Source organism: Adiantum capillus-veneris, chromosome 15, assembly GCF_014529385.1.
Source record: "Adiantum capillus-veneris isolate H3 chromosome 15, ASM1452938v2, whole genome shotgun sequence".
In the NCBI taxonomy this organism is placed as follows: domain Eukaryota; kingdom Viridiplantae; phylum Streptophyta; class Polypodiopsida; order Polypodiales; family Pteridaceae; genus Adiantum; species Adiantum capillus-veneris.
In genome coordinates, this window is record NC_140945.1 from 153,316,010 (window position 1) to 153,335,922 (window position 19,913).

The 19,913-nt window shown below is 40.9% G+C and overlaps 1 protein-coding gene across 1 annotated transcript in view; it reads right to left on the reverse strand.

Moving 5' to 3' along the window:
- The window catches only part of LOC147441703 (uncharacterized), a 36,484-nt gene extending 27,303 nt beyond the window's left edge, over positions 1 to 9,181 (reverse strand). Inside the window, exons 1-2 of the mRNA XM_086483470.1 lie at positions 8,645 to 9,181; positions 8,449 to 8,524 (exon numbers count right to left, since the gene is read on the reverse strand). Of these exons, the coding sequence (XP_086339596.1) occupies positions 8,449 to 8,524; positions 8,645 to 9,181 (613 nt within the window). The remainder of the gene's footprint in view (positions 1 to 8,448; positions 8,525 to 8,644) is intronic.
- Positions 9,182 to 19,913: the final 10,732 nt, after the last annotated feature.

The window sequence follows — 19,913 nt, forward strand, 5'->3', positions numbered from 1 at the left end:
ACAATGTCACAAGAGTAACTGTCACCAAGTGTAACAGAGCCACTGGTTTCCTCGTATATAGTAAACCAATGTCTATGAGTAGACATCATTATTTTTAGTCAACATATTAATGTCTTGGGCATCACTCTCATCCTGAAATATGTTCAGTTATTTAATCTTAACCGAACTCTTTGGTTTCTCCTCTTTATCATCATGATCTTTGCATTTACCTTTGCTCTTCTCTTTGTCACAATTCTAAGCATCACAATCCTTCTTTATGTAACCAAACTTATCACAATGATGACATTGAACATTATGGCGACCACGAGACTTTGATCTACCCTTTGATGCATATCTATTGCCCTCTTTCTTGGACTCACGTTGTGAAAAACGACCCTTATGTTGCTTATCATCCCTTTGCACATAATGAGATTCGCCATAATGCGAGCTAGTCATGGTCTTCCGATGCATCTCCTTTGACAAAAGTGCACTAGTAACATCATCGTATTTTAGCGTACCATTAGGAGAAGAGTTAATAATAGCTGTGCAAAAGATATCCCAAGAGGGTGGCAACAAACAAAACAAAAAGATTGATTTCATCTCATCATCAATGGTCATGCACTGTGCATGAATCTGGGCAAAAAGAGAATCAAAATCATTGATATGGCTGGCAATGCTACCTGACTCCTTCATACGAAGGTTGAATTTTTTTTGCATCATGAAAACCTTATTGCTAGCTGTATCCTTTTCGTAAGTGTCGCATAATTTTTGCCATAAGGCATGAGCAGTCTCGCTATCTAACACTGAAAAGTACACCGATTCACCAAGGTGTAGTCTAATTGGAGACATGCATAGCTCATCAAGCTCCTCCTACTAAAACTGAGTCGTGTGCATATCTTCAGTTCTAGCCGCATAGATAATAGGCAACTTTTGCTTCTTTTCGACAAGCACATCATGCATTTGGTTCTTCCAAAGTTGAAAATTAGTGCCATCAAACTTCTTTAAGTCATAAATGTCATGGTCTTTGCTAGTAGACATGGTGACTAAACTACTAAAAGATTATGGGAAAATTTCAACAGAGTCTCCTTTGTATTTGGGACTATGTCAACCAAAATACAAGACAAAATGACCAGTATGTCACTCACGAAGAATAAAAGGGGAAAATGCCTCTCAAAAGCACAATGTATAGAGACCAACTAAGGTGCATAAACTGTCAAAATGACTATAGACCACCAACTCGGCATCAAAAGAACTTATACCACTCTATACATGTCCTATAGCAAGGCCTCGTAAGGGATTCTCCGGCTACCTGTATCACCAAAGCTATCTCCACATTTGAGAATACCCCAGCTCAATGAAAACCGAAGGTATCGACCGTCAATAACATAGGTTATGCAACAAAATGTATAGCCAAGTCTCAGAAATGGCTATCATCCGGACCAAGTCTTAGAAATGGTCGAAACTGCCGTACTAGCCAAAATATGGCTCCACAAAAGCGTACAATGGTAGTATCCACAACGACGTACAAGTATGTCACGACGCTCAAACAGGTGCCAAAAGCATGTGCATGCAAAGAAATATCCCTGCGGGGAGTCAAACTGCTCTCAAAAGAGCTCAAACACTGTCAAAAGTGCCAACATATGCATGTACGCATAAAAAAATGCTCCCATTGGAACCAAAATATCGCAATCACTGAAACTTTTAGCCTGTGAGCCGATGTTGATGCCATAGCGGAAGCCGAAATCGAGGTCGAGAAGCACAGAGGAAGCTAACCAAGCCGCTCTATGTATCTATACCTGTAGTCGAAGAAGACAATGCCGTCAAACTCCCACTCTATGTGTGTGTATGAGGCCACTCCAAAAGAGGCTACACTCTCTCCAATGACCCATGGGCTCTCGTAGATGGAAGAGATTGCAACAATGGTACCTAATTGCTATGGAAGCTCTGCAACAAAAACTACCAAAAGAGAACCAAAAAATACAGCTCCTAAATCGTAGCTCAAATGAGGTTTCTGATGGCACGAATGGATTCGAAAGGGGGGTAAAACAGCAGGACACTTACTGCAAACACTATCGGAATGCTGAATTTATCGATGCCGAAATCCGAACCCTGTTTGCGCTCTTGAAAGTGCGCCCGCACGTGGAAGCGATTTCGGGAATGAAATAGCTCTAATACCAGATGAAGGAGAGGAGTTGGGAGCACATTGGAAGAGGAAGATGAATACGCACATACACTTACACACAAACCACCATAGCCACACACATAGGTTGGAGGGGGAGAGCTGACACACACTGTGTGCCCCCTTTCTTTCTTCTCTATCTTATGCACTTAGGTACAATACACACTCTACTTTGTGTTAGTGGCTCACATAAGTGTATAGATGTACACTTAGGTTTAGTAGCAGTTAGTGATGGGTGGTCGGCCACATGGTCATTAAACTTAACATCTTGCATCCTGTTGATCCACATACTGGAAGTTACATAGAAAAATTTGAAGCCTTACTCTCATAAATAGATTTATGGTGGCCATTTGCATTTGGAGAAGAATCCAACTATTTCTAAAAGGATAGGAAATGTTCTAAAGGATGCTTCAATAGGAGGTTTAAAAGCCAAAAGATTCATGTAGTTTTCTCTAAGTTGGAAATTGGATCTCATGATATCCTACAGCATATGCTCTATCTACATGGACCATATTTTGCAAAACAAGGGCCCATTGCAATACATAGAAGTCACATTATCAAGCATGTTGGGAGGCATTGTAGCAATGACATAATCACAACCCACACAAAATTATCAATCCATGGATCGGCAACCCGGCTAGGACATAGAAGCACGAGCATTGGATGAATAGAATAAGAGGATTCATGAGTATGCTCATCCAATGCAAGTAGAGATTAGCCATGGCAAGACTAACTCTAATCATACTCTAATCACTAATCAATCAACTTCTATACACTTTAAGTCCACCGAAGTCCGACTTACCATAGACTAGAAACCCAAAGCACACTAATGATAAGTACTCACTAATTGCATTGGTGTTGGCCTCTCCAATCACCACATGCCAATCAAGGCACTTCATCAATAGCTACACACACGAGGTGAATGGTGCTAGAGTTGCATAAAACCTATCCACACACAAGCAAACAATAGGGCATACACACTAATTACAAGATTAAGAACCAACTTAATCAACCTAATGTGATGCTAAATATCACAAATTGAATCCTCATAGAAGGATAAGAGTGGTTAATAGCAAGAAGTCATCACACAAACTCAAATCTAGAATAATGAGAAAGGTAAAACTACTTCATGACATAATGGAGTAGAGAGAAGATAAGACTAATGAGAAAGTAGAGATTGGATTGAAAAAGCTTCTCTAATTATAATGGATTAGCACTAGCCTCTTAATGCAACTAGGAGGGATAAGAGAAATATCTCCAAACAATAAAACCTGTAGTCTCCTAGCTCTCTCTATAATGGTCATCAATTGGCTAGCACCTAGCTCCATGTCAATGGTAGAATCTATAGCACAATTAATGGATCTAGGGATAAAATCAATCTGTGACTGTGTGGTCAATGAACTATGTGGCTCAAGATCACTGAATGGCTGACTCTTGCCAAGCTCTAAGTCAACAACATGGTCAATGGAAACCTCAGACAAGCTATGACTAGTGTCAACCTGTGATGTGATAGGTGGTCGGCTCTTTGGTAGCCAAATCTTCAATCCCTTCAATCTCATGAGGAGGTCATTGGGAGATTTCTTCACATGTGAATGTAAAGATCTCACTCTCTGACACAGTCTCTGTGGTTGTGGTCTCTCTAAAAATGATCTCTGAGATCTTCTAGAAGGTCTAGAAATCTCTCTCAAGTCTCTCGTAATCAAATGTGGTTGTGAATGCCCACTATGTGCTACAACTCTCAACCTGGGAACATAAATCTGTCTATGTCCCTCATAATAACTCTGTGCCTCTAGTGATCGTCTAGATGTGAGCCAACCATGTGATAATCCATCATGTGTAATCTGGCTCTCTATCACACATAAGTGTCATCACTAGGCAATGGTCTCGTCGATATCTCTCTTCATGGAACATATACTCGTCGAGTCCTATAGGAAGCTCTGGGTGTAGATCTATATATCTGATGTGAAAGGGGTAACTCCTTGGTAGCACTACTTTGAACTCTATCTAGAGAAGGCTCTAATGCTTGCTCAGAATCAGACAATCCTTGTGGTCTCCAATAGAATCTCGCAGGTGCTCGTCTATCCTCATGATGTAAATGTATAGAGATCATACTATTCTGTGTAGGCTCAATGATATGTGGTGTGACCTCTATATGTGTGGTGGTCTAGAGGAACCTCATGTGTCAATGTCGCTGCAATTGTATCTGCTCGCTCTATGATCGAGGAATGAGATCGTGTCTCTGCAAGAATAGATGGCTCTATGGCAACATCTATGTGATGTCGGTGCTCTATAGGTGAATCAGTCACTAATGTGTCACTCTACTGCACATCATGATGATGAGCAACACATGTCAGCTCTATGCCATCGGTCTCATGCTGATCTAAGCTATGAAGCTCACTCTGTGGTAGGCTAAGCTCAAGAGCTCCATCTAGGGGTGGCATAGTCCTAGTAATCTCTCGTAGAGGATCACAATCACTCATGGGTGTAGGAGGTGATCTATGACCAGACTAGTGGGCTAAATCTGTAGTAGGTAGTCTAGTGCTACAATGTGCTCGATCGATCAATGATCTAGGTGTGTATCTCACTCCAATAGTCAGCACATAGATGGCATGATCTGTGCCTCTATATACAAGCTCTTGAGGATCTCGATCAAATGAAAACATGGCAGTCACTCTTTGACATAACTCACTAGATGTGCTAGACTCTCGTGTGTATCTATGTCCACAGTCGTCAACATATGTCTTTGTCTGCTCAAGTCTATACAACTCTACCAATGTGGGATGAGTATGCGTATCTAGGGACTCGTCATATGATAAAGGCTCTATGGTCTGTAAGTCAATTTCAAACATCGGCAAGTACATCGCATCATACTCGTCTCTAAAAGATCCTGGCATGCCTGGGTTAGGCATAACTCGCACTAACTGATGTGTGTCACTCGTCGAGACTATAGCCCCATGTGACATAACTCTCTCATGGTCATGTGATCCTAAAACATCAATATGGATCAATGTTGTGGTTGTAACAACCTCTCTAGGTAAATGCGTGTTATGCTCCGTCACCAAAGGCTGTGGATGCTCTCTCATGGGTCCGCAATGTAATAGTCTCATAGTCAATGGCTCTATGTGTGGTGCACTCACGGCGGGTGCTCTCATCTCGATGACTCGTGGTGGCTCTGATCTCATCATAAACATAGACTGTGAAGTGCTCATCATGCCGAATCTAGTTCTGTGTGGTGTCTTTGAGGACTCTGATGTTAATCTTGTCTCGGTCTCTATGCGTGGCTCTCTCAATAACTGCTCTAGAGACTCGTCAATCTCCAGTGTCAACCTAGATCTATGGTCATCGATAGAGTCCTGTGGAGCAATATATTCAAGTAGAAAGCCTGGAGGTGGTCTAACGGGTGATCTCGCTGTGTATGTGGACTCAAGCTCAATGCCGACACTAGATGTAGGTGATCTAGGGCTAGGGATAGGTCGATAAGGTAGGCCAAAATCATTGTGTAGGTACTATAATCATCAAGGCCATAATAGGTCCTACTACCCATGGATCTACCAAAATCTACCTGAGGCTCCGGTACATGCATTTGTGACTCTCTCAAATACATGCGTGCATCATCATAAACATACAAAAAACTATCATGCATACGCTGTAGCTGGACTTTCACTGGATGGTATCGTGTGTCTGCAACATCCTCTAGGGATGGTACTGGGATCCCATGTCTAGAATGGATATTTTGTACTCGATAGAGTACATCTAAGAAATCTATGAGATGATCAAACCTCGTGGGGTGGGCTCTGGCTCTAACTGACTGAAAAGAATGAGTAGAGTGATCATGAGGCTAAAGCCTCACAAAATAGCGATCGGTATATCGATCTCAATAACATAAATGTCTCTCATACTCTCCTACTAACCATAGCAACACCAAACCGGAACCTCTCAAGGCCATGGTAGTCATCTATCTAGAGAGTGAAAATACTCAATGATCATGTGGAAGCTCACTATGACTAATCTAGATCTCTCAAGGAATAGCAAGCAATATAATAAGTGTATGGCAAGATCGTGATGTGAATGGTGTGATCAAATGAATCTGTCACACGGGTGACCTATAGTCAATCATGCATGATAATAGTGGCTCATAATTCACATCACAATGATGTCAATGTGTCGAGAGTCCACTAAATCCTACAGTGTGCTATGTCAAAAAAGTAAGCGAATGAGGCAAAAGACTCTCGGACATATGTACTCTCAGTGTCTAGTCGTGCATAAATGGGTGCTTTCAAGCACTAATCGCTAATCAATGCACACACAATCTAGCAAAAATTGGGCAGCATTTTGACAAAATTTTAGCAATGAAAAAACTGATCCATAATCATCATAACAACATCAAGCAATCCAATGCTTTTTATGAACCCAATTGGCACCAATTAAACCATAATTTACACTAAAAAATGTGCACTTTGCCTACACATAGGCACACTAATTGCACTTAGATTTTCACTAATTTTTTGTGAAATTTATCTTTAATCAAACTTGCAAATCAAATCAGCAAATAAATTGGTTAATGCACTCACAATAACATAAGCATCGCGTCAATTTTCCACTCCAATTGACGCTTACACACATGTGTGTGTACTAACAACCGCTTAACCGCAGTTCACCTACAATCAATCAAGCACAAAATCTCATGTGTAGCATCATTTTCAATCAAATTAAACACATAATAATGATAATCACACTTCAAATCAATGATTTAGCTATGTGTAACACAAAAATCACGTGTGATTAGAGAGTAATTAGAGAGCCTAATGAGGGAAAATCCCTAATTACACACTCAAAAATCACTCGATTTCACTTAATTTTTTTGCAATTTCTTATTAAAAGAGTGATGCTTAAGCCTCTAATTAGGTACACGCATATAAAGCACTCCAATTGTTAGCGGATTAGTAGAAAATTAGTGAATAATTAGTGAAAAAAGAGAGAAAAACATACAAATTAATCACAATTTCTTAACCAAATCTCACCATAAATCCACAATTCACCATCACCAACACCTAAAGCATAATCTAAACTACTCTAAAATATGATTAATGACTCTTCAACACACTAATGACTCCTCTAGCTTAGGTAATCGATCCCCGACAAACGGTGCCAAATGTTGTGGCGGTTACGCCGCTAGCGGTGGCTATGATAGCGAGAACTCAGCCGACAAACAAGAATGTCAGACGAGGACAAAGCTTGACCCGCAGGTGCATGGAAACAAATAGGTGAGTGTCAAATCACCTACTCAACCTTCTAATGACAATCGCTACCAAGGAAATCAAATCTAAGTTCTCAAAATATACAAGTGACTGAAATCCATACTACGCACAAATGCTATTCGAAACATGATCTAGAGTCACTGAATCATCCTCAAACTCAAAGGCGGGTCTCTACATTAGGTAAGGACAATACCCTATGAATCTACAATACAATCTCAACATGTAATCACTCCGTGCAGTAAATGCGTACGAAGACAGGCTGAAAAATACAGGTGACCGAATCTCGACTCTGATGGTACTAATGTGTAGCTCTACTCTCTATGGTTCTATAGATATATGGAACGCTCAATTATGACACACATGTAGGGAAAAAACTCACATAGAAGCTTGTGGGAGCTCACCTCACGTAGAAGCCGAATGCGCGCACGCTTGGTATCGGTGCGTAGCTCTCGCCATTGCTAACACAATGGCGGTGTCACTTCTCCAATGGCGGCTCCATAGCTCGCATAGCAAGAGGATAGAATCTTTCTCTCTCTCTCTCTCTCTCTCTCTCTCTCTCTCTCTCTCTCTCTCTCTCTCTCACTCACTCTCTCTCGGACACAGTCACGGCACTCAAAAACTCACCTTGATTAATGATTCAAAATTGTGTCCTTAGGTTTACAAAAATTGGCTCTTATACCTCAGCCTTGGAGGTGTGAAAACATCTCTAGTCTAATTACATAAGCAGGTGAAACTACTTGGGGAATACAAGCTGGAAACTCAATTGAGTCCCGCTAATTACAATGAATCGGCTCCATGAAGAAAATGAAATGTTGGAAAGACATCTATTACAATAAGTGTTTATAAAACCATGAGTGTGAGCAAAAATGTATAGGTGTGGTCCTTCGCTCAACACTCCCCCCCTCTGTGTTCATGTCATCTTTGACATGACATCCTTTCTTTGTCTTTAGTGGAGTCCCTTCGATTTCAGCATCTGAAGATGTGACTCGTATCTCAGGTTTCCAATGGTCAGTGTAGGGTCGAATATCTTACTTTCATGAGTAAAGAAACCAGTGTAGAATGCCTCCTCAAAGGCCTCCATGTGGAAGCTCGGCATAAACATGATTCTCTGATAAAAGAGGTGTAATACTTTTGGAGATGGCTGCAAGGCTAGATCATACATTATATCTGTCACTGTGTCGGCCGTTGACAACAATGTTGAGCTGGTAGCTTTATCCGGCGCAAACACTTCAATGCAAGCCAATAATATTCTGCAAATATTTTTGAGCATTTGACACGAAAGGTCAGGAGAGCCAGTAAAGAGCTTAATGGTGCCCGTTAGGGTTTTCACCATGTAGGCCTTACTTATTCTCTCTCCCACCTTTGGTCCTGGCATCCCGGGGTAATTAAGCCAATTTGGCTTCTTTGCTGTGATTCTGCCATGCTCTTGCCAATTCTTGACTCGTGGAACTGGACAAAATGTTTCATCTTCTCTAACTTCCTTGGGTGCCTCCACCAAATAGATTAGGTAGGTTGGGTACTTTATCAACCACCCTTTCCTCCATCTCGGCTGGGAGTCTACTATCTTCTTTGATTCCTCCTCTTTTGTGATGTCGCCTTCGTATAGTATGACATACTGCTCCTCTTCTAGCCTTTTCTTTGTTTTCATCACTTCAAACTTTAGTAGACGAAGGGGCAATGTAGGTTGCATCCACTGTTCTTGCAGCACCTTAGTATCCAACCCTTGAAGTCCGATGGAGAACAGGAGTCTTCTTTCCCACTCCATCGCCGCCTTTGCACTCTCCTTTGTTGCCTGCTCTATCTGCTCGTGCAATCTGTTTTCCTCCTCCTCGGTAAGTCTTGATGTTGTGGCCTCTTCTTGTGCTGGGTCTGGATCTTCAATAGTTGTGGCTTCCCTAGTCTCTCGTAGCTCCACGGCTGCCCCGCCGGTTTCTTCTTGCTGAACCTCTATATCTTTTATCATTTTGTCTTGCAGATATTTGAGCTGCTTTCGGAGGGCCTCATTCTCCGCTCTCAGTGCTTGGTTCTCTGATGTAAGTCGTTCTTCTACAGCCAATGAGCCCTCCACAATGTGCAATCTCTGCACTTGCTCTAGCCGCAATTCTCTTTGCAAGCTTCGGACTTGATCTTCCAGACCGGGGACTATTGCTCCCTCTGGCTCTACTCCTGCTCTGCTAGCTCTTGGTGTGGACCTAAGCCTTAGGATTTTTCTCTCCTGCAGCTCCATCCTTTCTCGTAGCTCAATGAGCTCGTCCTTTGTATCTTCCAATTCATCTTCAATTCTTTCTTTGGCTTCTTGTGCACTGGCCACCTCTCTTGAAGCATCAGCAAGTTGGAGGAGTAGTCCATCTCTTTCATTTTCTGCTTCTTCTTTGCTGTACTTCATTGTATTTGATCGAGCATCTGCTGCAATAGTTGATGCATTTTCTGGATATCTCTTTCATCCTCATATTCAAGATCAAGTGATCTTTCTACTACAGTCTCCTTTAGCTTCAACTCATCCTTTGCCTTCTCAGGTACTAACCTCTGCTATCTGTCTAATCTATTCTTGGTCCTCCTCTCCGTTCCTCTCCGTGCTTCTTGTGCTATGGCAATGCCATACACAACCTTGAGGGCCTCTTCTTGAGTATATCCTGTGTCTATTAGAGCATCATATTGCTCTTTCTTCTCTTGAAATGGATCCGTTGTCTTCTCCTCTTGATGTATTTCGAGCTTTTCTAGCACATCCACCTCAACTTCAGTAGTCGTCTCCTCCACTATCTTTTCCTTTCCTTTAGGACTTGGCTCCTCTACCTTTCCCTTGCCCTTGTCACCTCTTTTTAATTCAGCTTTAAGGTGCTGAACTTCTGCTTCAGTGTATGGCTCTACTGGTTGCAGCCCCAAGATAGCTTCTGATTCTTCATAAGCCTTGATATATTGATCGTACTGCTCAATATTTGGTCTTGTTGAGCTGGCTCCGACTTTTGTTGGGTCTGGTACCCACTTTTTCTCAAAATCTCCTTTTAAAGCTTACTCGGCTCTAAACTGTTCAATCAGCCTCTCCATTCTGGCGGCTTTCTGGCTCTTAGTTTACTTTGGAGCGGGTTTCTTCTTGGTATTCTTCGTGAGGAGCTCGTCTTCTTCTTCTTCTGGCTCAGAAACAATTTCTAGTTTCTGCCTTGCCCTTGTTGACACTCTCTTTGTGACCTCTGGCTCGTCTTCATCTTCATCTATCTCTTTTAGCCATTGGTTTTGCGAGGGATCCTTTGGCCACTGGTCCCTTGCTCCGATAGCTTCATAAGCTATCTTAGTCAAAACTTCGGCTCCTCCAATGTACTTTGGCTTCTCGTTCTGCAAAGCAATTACTGCTCATGAATGTGCTGAGAATAATTGACTTCCTTCGGAATGTTGCTCTTTATTGCCCAAGTGATTGTTGTGGCAAAATCATGTGGTGGTGTGGTATACTTCTGTGGCCTTTTGCTGCATATGTGTAAAAACTGGTTGTAGAGCCGGCAAAGCTTTGCCGCTCTCGGATCTGCCATGTCTTCATAGGTGGCATTTTGCTTCTTTGGCCCATACACTTCTATGGCTTCTCGTCTTTCTCTGACTGAGCATCCTTTGTTGTGCAGCTTCAGAGCATCTGCAATGAGCTGAGGAGTGATAACCACTTCAACCTTTTCCCCGTCCAAGGTTGTGAGTGTAGCCTTTCCGTTTTTCTGTATGGTGGTTGCCAACTCATACACTCTTTGAGTGTCTACTCCTGATGGTCTGGAAGAGACAAAACTGTGGAGATATGCCCTTTCTAGGTATCTACTTATCTCCTCTATTGTGCTATAGTCCACCAGTTCTTGGGGAATCATTGGGATATCCACTGTTTGTCCCATGGGTCTTTGAAAGTACCTTGGTATATCTTTATCCCCTGTTCTTCTAACACTGCTTCTTCTACCCAAGTCTTTGTGGGCTTGAGAGTCTCTAGGGAAATAGAAAATGGCTCGCCTTCTACTATTGCTTCCTTGAGTGTCGGTCTCTTTCTCTTTGCTGACTGACGACTTCCCCGAATCCATGGATCCTGTAACTCCAATTTCAGAAGTTAGCGTCTTTTTCAGTACTGAAAGCCGAAATTAAGCTTTTAACTATCCAAATGACTTAAAAAATGAAACATAACCTATTCAGGGCCTAAGGATGCAATGCATGTGGAAAAATGTGCAATTTGGGTGCAAAATCATGCTGGAGACATCATACGCGTATGATGTCTTTTATGTCAAAATGGCTTGATATTGGTTGTACTTGTAGCTGATAGTGCATACATCCATTCTATATGCCTGGATTTGAATTTGGGTCCCATTTGGTCAAGTTATGGCCATTTTAGTCCTGGTCAGGCTCTTTGCAAGATATTGAGAGGAAAATGGATTTTATGATCCAAATTGGATGAAACTTGGTGGTTGGCTCTCAAATGGCATGTAAATCACTTCTGTGTGGTAGTTGCAACTCTAAAATGCAAAAATCAAGTAGGGAGAAATCATACGGGTATGATGTCTTTTTGGGTAAAATTGGACCATTTTGCATTGTAAGCTTGGATTTGGCTTTATATAGGCTTAGACAATGATTTTATGACATTTGGGTATAGTTTGGACCAAAATTGGCTATGGAGACATCATACGCGTACGATGTCTTTTGTGTCATTTTTGCATGAGATTGATTCTGTGGTCTCCTCCTATGATAGTAAAGGACTGTGTGTACTCAAATCTTGACTTGAAGTTGAGTTTGATGAATTTTGGCAAGATTAGGCTTTAAATAGAGGATTTTCCGCTAATTGGGCTAATGGTGTGATCCCCTTGACCAAATGGTACCAAACTTCATATGTGGCATGCATTTGATATATATAATGGATATATGATGAGAAATGATCAATTTTGGCTCTGTATGTGCAAAGTGACATCATATGTGTATGATGTCTTTTTGGCCAAAATGGTACTTTTTGGCTCTAGATAGCTTGTGCATGTGTTGAACAACAATCCTACAAAGTTTCATTGAGTTTGGAGCTATTTTGGCAAATTTAGGGCCATAAGTCGGTTTTATGCTCTACTTTGCGTCTTTTTGGTTTCCAAGTGGTTTTTCAACTCCAAATCTCATGATACTTTGTACATTTGATGTTGTTAGCATATAGAAAGATGCTATGCATTCATGTGTTCAAGATGATGTGAAAATCATGCTGTGAGACACCATACGCGTATGATGTCTCTTCTTGATAAAGAGTGTTTTTTGTGCAAAGCATGGTTTGTGCTAGTGCCCTAAGCCCTGCTAACTAGTTTTCAACCTTGAAAATCATCAGTTTTGTTAAAAGCCCCCTTTGTAGGCATTTCAGTCTCTGAAGTCGTCTTTTAGTGTTGGAGTTGATTTTCCCCAATCTTTCTCCTCAAGAGTTGTATCCCGAGCTCATTTAAGGTGTTGGGAAGTCGTCTATGTGGTTGGACTCGACTTTGGTTCCTTCTTTTCCACCTTTAGCCATTTGGTTGCCCGAAAGCGTCTTTTTCACCATTGGTAAGTGAAACGGCTTTCTCTTGGGTTTTCCTTGTACACATGTGTCATTGATGGCTATTTGAAGCTGCTTGTGAAGTTTCATGGAAATCGGTCGTCCATTTTGGCCGTTATGCCAAAATGACGCTTTGTGTGTCTGCCGCCAAATCGGTTGTTTCGACCCACTTTTGGTGGTCCAAACCTGGAGATACTCCATGGTTGCATTGTCCTCGATGTTGTTAAGCTTCTTGTGAAGTTTTGTGTCGTTTCGACAACTTTTTTCTGTTTGCCGCTTGCAGGCTCTATTGACCTAGGGTTTTTTCAGTTGGTCTTTCTTGTACTTTGAGTGTTAGGAACTCATCTTCTACACTAGGGTAAGCCACCTATTGGTTCTTGCATGGTTTGGTTTGGCGGTTGTGCCTCTACCTAGCATTCTACCCATTTCCCCGTCCGCTCTTGTTTCTTTGTTTTGGTTATTTTTCGCGACAAAAGTTAGTGGTAAGCATCAAAAGCTTATGGCAACGAGTCTACCTCTCATATGTGGAGTCCTCTAAGCTCTCGTAGCAGTTGTAGAAGGTTGTAGAAGGCTGTAGAAGGTCGGATGCTCCTATGTACTCTTTGCTCTCTCCAAGTGGGTAATAGTGCAAATGAGCTTGTAAGTGAAGCTAGTAAAAAATACTTAACTTTGGACTTCCCGGCTCACTTGTTACCAAATTTGACATGTGATCCTATATCGTCGTGAAATGCACTTTAGGATTTGAAATTTCTCAATTTGGACTCCGTTTGACCTGTTTCTGAGAAATCTGTCCACTTTGCCAAAATTTTGCCATTTCGGGCTTTCCGCAACTTTTCCCGAATTGTACCCAATTTTTACCATGGGTTGCCCTTGTCATTAGGATAATCACCATCGATTCTTTTCTTTTTTCTGACCTCGTTTCACTTGCTTTTTTATTTTTATTTTACTTTTATTAAGAAAATCCTAAAAAATAAAGGAAAATAGCAAATTGAAGCCAAAAAATCCCAAAAATACACAATAATTAGTTGGTAAACCTGTGTATATGTATATACACTTATTTGTGGTTTCTTGGCTTGGATTACCATTTTTTCCACTTTTTGGCTCCAAAAACACGCATATTTAGTCGTATTTATAAACTTAGAGACTCAAATTCATCATTTGATCTCTTATTATTGCAAAACAAAGTATATAAGGGCATAGATATTATCAATATCCACAATCAAACATAAAAAAATCAAAATCATGTAAGACACTGCCCTTGTAATATCATTTTCTTTGTCCATATTGCTTGTAGTTCCTGTATACCTGTATACCTCTCCCCCTCCTAGTCTGAGTCCTCCCGGACGACTATGAAGTGTCTGAGGTTGAAGCATTGTATTTGTTGTGGTCATGCCTGGTCAATTCAATTGTAGAGCGATGAAATAGCAATATTTCCAATAATGTCGCTCTTTGTTTGATTGTCAGGTTTTTGGGCAATATTTGGGTTGTCTGTAGCACTTTTGGAGTAGAATCAGTATCTGGATTCTTCTTTACATTGTTATCCTTTTTTATAACCCAAATCTGCTTCCGATTTGCTTGTGCTTGCCACAAACTCTTTGCTACGCAAATTTGCTGGACTTTAGGTTGTGATGTCTCTGTCCTTGAGTACTTAGGATTCTCTGTTGATTGTACTGAAGGGAGTTTCTGCTTACAAATCTTTGGAATCCAAATTTCCTTGCTATGGCTTTGTGCTGTCATCAATTTCTTTGGAATCCAGATCTGTTCACTGAATTTGACTGTCTGAAATCATTGTGTTGTCTGGTGTTGAAGACTTTGTTTTCCACCTTTGTTCTCTCTGGCACAACCTTCTTTGGCCTCCATACCAACTTTGAGTTTGTCTTTATCCACGTTTGAGCCATGCTTGTATTTTCTGTCTGCTTTACCCATGTCTTAGATTTCTTCTTTGAGGAGCATTCTGGTTGTGTAGAAGTGGCTTTTGGTTGCCATTGCTCCTTCTTAATCTCTTTAGGTCGTTTATCCTTGTCATTGGATTCTTCGGCTTGCACTTGTACGATTGCTTTGGAGAACGGAATTGATTGACTTTCCTCCTCATATTTGATGTTAACTGAATTAGAGCTCCAATTAATCATCGCATTGTACTGCTTTTGCCATGGTTGTCCTAGCAACAACGGATGTTGCGTAGCTTTGTCTTCAACCACATAAAACATATGTGGATACACATATTGATTTATCTGTACGTGCACTACTGTGCATCCGATTGCTTAAATTGAGTGTTCTGAATAACTCTTCAACTCCTGTTTTGGCAGTTTGCAGCTTAGTGTCATGTTTCAATTGCTTGTACAAACTGACTGAAAGCAGGTTAGCTTGTGCTCTTGAATCCAATAGTGCTCTGGCTTTAATCTGGTTTGTCCCCACTTTGACCTCGCTGATGGGTTCTACTTTGTCTTCACCCATTTCAGAAACACTGACTGCATTTATTCGTAAGGCTCCTTCATTGCGTTGTCTCGGACGTAGTAGTCTTCTTTTCTCCATTCTTTCTTTTGCTTCTGCTTGTGCTTCCTCAACAATCTTTTTCTTTTTCTGAAGTCGCAGCTTATCTTGATGTATTTTGAGAAGCATGTCCTTGGTTAGTGGCAAATGATACTTCTTCAATCTGCATCCACTAATCCAGTTTGGCATTTCTTCTCCGCCTAATGTAGCAAGCTTGACGGCCCCACTTGGTGAATCACAAGAGGTCCCATCCCTTGCTTTTTAAGTTTTTTTGCATGCTGTTTTAGAGTGTATACTAGGACAAAGTCCCCAATCTTAAACTCTTTAGTTCACACATGCTTATCAAAGAACTCTTTTTGTCGCCTTTTCTGAGCGTAGATTGAAGCCACGGATTTTAAGAGAAGCTCATCTAGCTTTTCAAGGTCGTTTATTCTATCTGAAAGCTCATGTCCTATCCACTCTAATTCCTTAGCTACTCTCAGCATTGGAATTAAAAATTCTATTGGTAAAATAGCATTCAAACCAAAAACCATGTTATATGGGGTCATTCCTATGCATGTTTTATATGCTACCCTATACGTGCATAATGTCGAATGCAACTTCCGGTCCCAATCAATTCTCTACTCAGATACAATCTTTGTAAGGATCGTGCATAAGGTTTTGTTCGTCACTTCACCTTGTCCATTGGCTTGTGGATGATACAGAGCTGATTTGCGATGTATTACCATGAATTCGTCTAGAAGGATCTCTATCACTTCATTTATGAAGTGTGTGCCTCGATCACTCACAATTTCTATTGGTAATCCATATCATACAAAGATGTATTCATACAAAAATTGTGCCGTGGTCCTAGCATCTGCTTTTTGAGTTGCTTTTGCCTCAACCCTCTTTGTTAGATAGTCCGTCGCCACAATGATGTATTGTGTATGAGTCCTGTGTGCAGGAGGTGAGATAGGTCCAACATAATCAATCCCCATTTTGCAAAGGCTATTGCTCCCATCACTGGTCTAAGCAGAATATCATCTCTTTTCAGTGGTACTTTTGTCCGCTTACAGTCATCACATCGTTTTACGTATTCCTCAGCGTCCATGTGTAATATCGACCACCATATTCCTGTAGCTAAGACACTTTTTGTTGTCTTATCACCTGAGAAATGGCCTCCACCTACTCCTCCATGAGCTTGCTCTAGGATTATCATATACTCTGACTCTGATGCGCATATCCTAAGCTAGTTGTCCTTTCTTCTCTTATAGAGTTGATTTTCTATTAAAGCCTAATCTCGTGCTTCTGTCTGTACAGCTCTCTGATGCGCTTTTGAGGTTCCCTCTGGAAAAGTTCTATTTGTGAGATATTCAACAATATATTGACTCCATTCAGGAGCAATCATTATCTGATACAATGTTGAATACTCAGCTGGCGGTTTTGACAAACATGTAATACATACTGTGACATATTCATGTACACTATCTTTCATTCCTAGGCAGTAGACTCCCAGTTGTAACAGATTCCTGTACATGTTCCTTCTTGAACAATGAAATGCACATTCCTGAACATGTGCTTCTCGCAGATATATGTTATATTCTTCAGGATTGATTCATAGCCTTAAAATGTTATCGGTTCATAAGTGATACAATCTTCTTGCAATCAACTGAAGATTTTTGGATTGCTAAATAGAACTTGTTTCTGGTTGTATTCTTTTCTATCAAACTCTCCTCCATAGGTTAATAGACTAACAACATCCTGAGACCACTTTGGTATCATTTCTATGTTGAATAAGTACGCATCTGGCATGTTGTCATCTACACCTATAGGGTCTTCTCCATTCGTCAACCTTGAAAGGTGATTTTCTCTAAGATGTGTCTTTCCTTTCTTTACTACTACCGTGAAGTCGAATTCTAATAAGATGATGAACCATCTCACTATCCGTCCCGTATTGCATGGTTTGTTCACTAGGTAGAGCAAGGCTTGATGATCTGTGAAAAACACAAACTTATTGGCTAGAAGATAATGCCAAAATTTCTTCATAGCATAAATCATTCCTAATCCCTCTCACTCTGTTGTTGTGTAATTACTTTCAACATTGTTGAGTTGTCGACTAGCATAACAGAATATCCACTATTACTTTTATCTTTTCCATATCCGTGGATATTCCGTTATGTGAGACAATATGTCCCATAATTCTGCCTTGTCGGACCATAAACACACCCTTCTCAGGATTGAGACAAATGCAATATGTCCTACATTTCTCGAATACCTTTCTTAGGTGTTCTGGATGCTCATCTCTCAGAAGAGAGTGTACACACAAATCATCCATGTATATTTTTATAAACAACCTCAAGTACTCTTTGAATGCATGTGTCATCAGCCTTTGGAATGTTGCGGGAGCATTAGTTAAACCATACGGCATAACTCGATATGCATAAATTCCCCAATCCGTTGCAAAAGCTGTTTTGTGTTGATCCTCTGGCCCAATGGCAAGCTGATTATATCTGAAAATCCATCTAGAAAGGAATATGCTCTTTTCCCCGATGCACGTTCTAGAACATGATCAGTTATTGGCAAGGGATAATTGTCCCTAATTGTCGCAGCATTCACTTTCTTCAAATTGACACACACTCGGAGTTTCCCGGTTCTCTTAGGCACTACCACAATCGAAGATACCCAGTCCGTGTGTTCAATCTCATATATGAATTTAGCTTCCATTAGCTTGTCTATTTCTTCTTTGATTCACTTAGAAAACGTGTCATTATACGTGTACGGTCTCTGTCTGCTAGGCTTAGCGTCTTGTTTCAATGGAATAGTGTGTTGTCATATTGATGGATCGACTCCTTTCAAGTCCTTGTACGACCATGCAAACACATCCCTATATTCTCTGAGAAGACTCAAAAGTCTCTCTTCTTCTTCCGGAGACAAATCTATAGCTATGTATACCGGTCTCGGTTCCTCTTCTGGAGCTGCTAAATCAACCTTTTTAGCATCCTCCGGTCCATCATAGGATTCGTTCTCCTTTCTTTCTCTGATAGGCTGGGTTAATATCACCTTCCTATCCTCTATCGTAAATTTCATGTAGTGAGAGGGAACAACCATGTTTCCCTTGATATTGGCGTTTTCGTCCTCACCACTCTCGATTTTAGTCGTTCAAACTTCTTTTAGAGTTTTCTTTATCTCTCTGTACTTGTTTCGGCGTTCTAATTTGGATTCTTTGTTTTCCTGGCTTCTCATGTTCTTTTCCGCTTTATCTGTTTTGGTTTTCGTTTCACTGGGTTGAACTCGATTTCTTGAGCTTTGTTTGTCTTTCCGTGAGCTCGTTTCCACATTTCCTCTCATTCTTCCAAAAATATTATCCTTGACACAATCTTCCGCCTTTACTAGCATTAGGAATTGGGTTTCCCTCTTATTCTAGGCATCGGATTGTTTCTAACCCCTTTCGTTTTTCTCTTTTCTCTGTAGCGTTTCTGGCGTTTTTCAGTCTGATTGGGGAAGTCGTAGAATCTGACATCCTTTATGGTTTCCTCATTATTTCTTGAGTTGTCTGTGGACTCATTGTCAACTTCATTTCCCCATTCTGGATGATCGGGAAAGTCGTGAAACATCTCCTCTTCATCTGCCTTGTCTGGTGTATCAATCTTTTCAGTCTCCTTTTTGAGTACAGCTCTCATCATGAAGTACGGAACCACATCATATCCATCTTTATCACAAAACTTTTTTGTGGGACCATTTTGGATTGCACAAACATCTAGGGTTGCTAGAATGTGTGTCCATTCTAATGGTTCAAGTGCATCCTCTGGAAAGGGTTCACCTATATAAGTTTCGTCTTCAATTGACCTTTCTAAAACACATTCTTTGCGCTTCAGAATTCCACACTTCGAAGCTCCACACATCTATAACTCTTTGGGTGTTCAGTTCAACTGGTGTTCAATTGGTGTTCAGTTCACATCCTTGTAGCTATGGTCTTTTAGGTTCATACGAGTAGTGGTTTCCATATGTCTCAAGTATATGTGGTCGTAACCCCAACCCTGGACCATTTTCAAGTGTCTCATGAACGGTCTTCTAAGTATAATATCATAGTTATTCTCCTTGCCAAAGTCAACAATAGAAAAAGTATGCTCGTACTCAATTCCGCAAGAAGTCACTACGACTTTCTCTAATAGTCCCAAAGGTCTCTCCATATGTCCATCCGCTAGTTGGAGTTTCAACCTCGTTTTTCTTATCGTTGATTTTCCCCATTTTTTCTAGATTCCTTTTGTAGCAATGGCTACTCCAGCCCCGCTGTCAAGTATTGCCATCGTGTTAACTCCCTGGAATTCAACTGGTAAGGTTGTATTCCCCTCTTCCCCTTCGCAATACTCTCCGACCTTGTTCAAAGGTACAGGCTTAACGATTTTTTGTGGCTTACTCAGCTATCGTATGCCCTCTTGCAGTTTTGCAGTTGGGTCTTTTATCCCAAATTTCTCCAAGCATTTTCCTATAATTGCCCACATGTTTGGTCGTAGTC